The sequence below is a fragment of the Poecilia latipinna genome, unplaced genomic scaffold (assembly GCF_001443285.1).
Source record: "Poecilia latipinna isolate Pla-1442-1.1 unplaced genomic scaffold, P_latipinna-1.0 Scaffold4050, whole genome shotgun sequence".
NCBI classification, from domain to species: Eukaryota; Metazoa; Chordata; class Actinopteri; order Cyprinodontiformes; family Poeciliidae; genus Poecilia; species Poecilia latipinna.
Window position 1 is genome coordinate 29,055 of NW_015116666.1, and position 2,495 is coordinate 31,549.

At 34.3% G+C, this 2,495-nt stretch overlaps 1 protein-coding gene across 3 annotated transcripts in view; it reads right to left on the reverse strand.

The window, feature by feature from the left end:
* LOC106942119 (uncharacterized) overlaps positions 1–2,483 on the reverse strand; it is a 7,481-nt gene extending 4,998 nt beyond the window's left edge. Inside the window, exons 1-6 of one of the 3 annotated variants that reach the window (XM_015025298.1) lie at positions 2,449–2,483; positions 2,312–2,341; positions 2,152–2,235; positions 1,236–1,298; positions 950–997; positions 607–864 (exon numbers count right to left, since the gene is read on the reverse strand). In XM_015025298.1, coding sequence (XP_014880784.1) covers positions 607–864; positions 950–997; positions 1,236–1,298; positions 2,152–2,235; positions 2,312–2,341; positions 2,449–2,452 — 487 coding nt within the window. In that variant the 5' untranslated portion in view covers positions 2,453–2,483. Of the gene's footprint in view, positions 1–606; positions 865–949; positions 998–1,235; positions 1,811–2,151; positions 2,236–2,311; positions 2,342–2,448 lie in introns of those variants that run through there. The other 2 variants (XM_015025299.1, XM_015025297.1) reach the window with 2 other exon arrangements.
* Positions 2,484–2,495: the final 12 nt, after the last annotated feature.

A 2,495-nucleotide genomic window follows, 5' to 3' on the forward strand; every position in this document is an offset into this window, starting at 1 on the left:
TTCATTATCTTGGTTGAAATAAACTTTATGCTTTTCAGATCTAGAAGTTTAGTTCTGATATGAAATGAAACAGATATATCTGAAAGCATATGGAAATAATTCAAAAGTAGCATCAAATAAGATAAAAAGTTTTCTGTTTTTCCTAGGATTTTATTAAAAACTAACATACTGAAACTTATTTATATTCTTCTGAATAATAAAATGATTTTTTGGCCTTACAGCAATCAAACCCTTAACATTGTTGAATAGTTTTTTTTTACATGATTTCTGAAAAACGCTCATGTTTAGCATTTAATCAAAAGGGTTTGTTGAAATCTATATAAATTAGCATCACAAAATTATTCAGTGTTTAAATGTCAGTTGTAATTAGTGAACAAAGATGAAGCCCTGATTTGTTTATACTAACCAGATTGTTGTGCAAGAAGCTCCAGCATTACATCTTATAGACAAGAATAACATAGTGATGAAAAACTGGGAAAGGAGATTTGTTTTGGTTTTTAATTTTAATTACTCTTTAAGTGCAACAAATAATATGACAAAACTATTCATCTGGAATCAGATGCTGGTAATGGTAACAGAATGTAAAGTAGTAAATGTTTTCATTACCTGCTTCCTTTTCCATGGCAGACCTTATTTCTGATTCAAAACTGCGGATGACTGGACAGACGACGATGATGACGCTGCAGTTCTTGGTTGTTTCTACCAACTGCATTGATGACTTCAAGTTGTTCTGCAACTGTTTCATTATGGCAGCATCAGCACCAAACGTATCACTGGTAGGAGTGTAGTGGACCTTCACCACTGGGGTTGGAGACTTGAAAATGCTGGAAATGCTGGGAATGCTGGGAAGAGACCACCTGTTTGCTGAAAAAGTAGCATAATAGTTGCCATTAATGTCTGCAGAACTTTTACACATTACAAAACGTGTAAAAATGGAAGATGAACTCACTGGTTTGATTTAACTGCTCAGGTTTCCTTGAACTGGAATTTCTACTTTCTAATTAAAACAAACAGAAAATATTATGATTAAATTCTTGGCAGCACCTCTGCAGTTTATGATTGACACTAAAGTAAATTTCAGACAAGTTCAGTCATTAACAGTAAAAGACAAAATGATAGATAATCTGTATGAATGTATAATTTAAATGATATTTAAAAATGTTGTTTTTTTTTTATTTCAGAGCATATTCTACAAAGATTATGTATTTTGTATTAATAGAATTGTTTCCACAGACCTGTAGACCTAGAAGAAGCAGCATTCAGACCACTCCATTTAGAAGAGCCATCAGACTTACATCCTGGTGTTTGAAAGAAAAGAAGAAAGTTTCTGTCAGAGCTGCAGCTGAAACTGAAACTAAACATTATGTGAGATCCAATTATAACATGAATGTTGTCTCCAGTGCAACACAAACTTACCATGACTCAAAATGTCCTTAAATAAATCTACACCACACAGAAATCTATCAGCATCAATAATTACTCCACTTACCAGGCCACATAGTTTACTGTGTGACATCATTATGTTCATAATCATGTATGTAAGAAAATAACTTAATACTAATAACTGTGCACATTTTTTCAGGGTATTTGTGGATCTTGAGTTATTGAGGCAAAAGACATGCATTAAAAGATCCAGAGCCAAAAAACCTGGTACAGCTGCATTCAGGACTGTAGCATCCTCATATGCTGAGCTTTCTTCAGCACCAAACTATCTGGAATCCTCAGGCATGAACCGATACATTCAGGGTTTTCTTACAGTCTTCATTGTGTGCAGTATTTTCTTGGTGCCTTTTGGTAATCTGCACAGCCTTCAGCTATTACAAAACTCTGCTGCTGGAGTCCAAACCAAGACCAGAAGGCGGCTCACATCACTCCTGTTTTAAAATCATTGCTTTGGCTCCCTGTACATCTCAGGATTGATTTTAAGATTATTTTACTGGTTTTAAATGTCTCAATGGTCTTGCACCATCTTATCTTGTAAAGCTGTTTTTACCTTATGAACCCCTGCAGACCCTGAGGTTCTCTGTATTCTGTTACACATGATATACAGAATAAATGTATTATGTTCTTTGCTGGAGCAACTGTAACAAACAGTTTCCCTGTGAGATCAATATCTTTTATCAACTTCAGATTTCTTTGAGGTTAACACACCTTTTGAATGTTCTGAAGAAATGTCCTCCATGTCATCCATCCCTTCATCATAATTCCTGTTTTGTGTTTGTGTCCCTCTTGCACCTAAACACAGAGATTTTCATACAGTTTGTGAGTTAACTTATATTTGCAATAGTTACTAAATAAAACTGTGACTTACCCAAGTTGTCCATCGGTGCAGATGATGTTTCTGCAGAGAGAGCAGGTAGTTTTAACTTAGTTATCACAAAAACAATGATTTAGTTTTCATGTAGTTAAACTTTGGATTTAAAAACTGATCAAAGGCAAACAACAAACCCATAGTTTCCTCTTTCAACTTATCCTCCTACAAACAAAAGAAACAT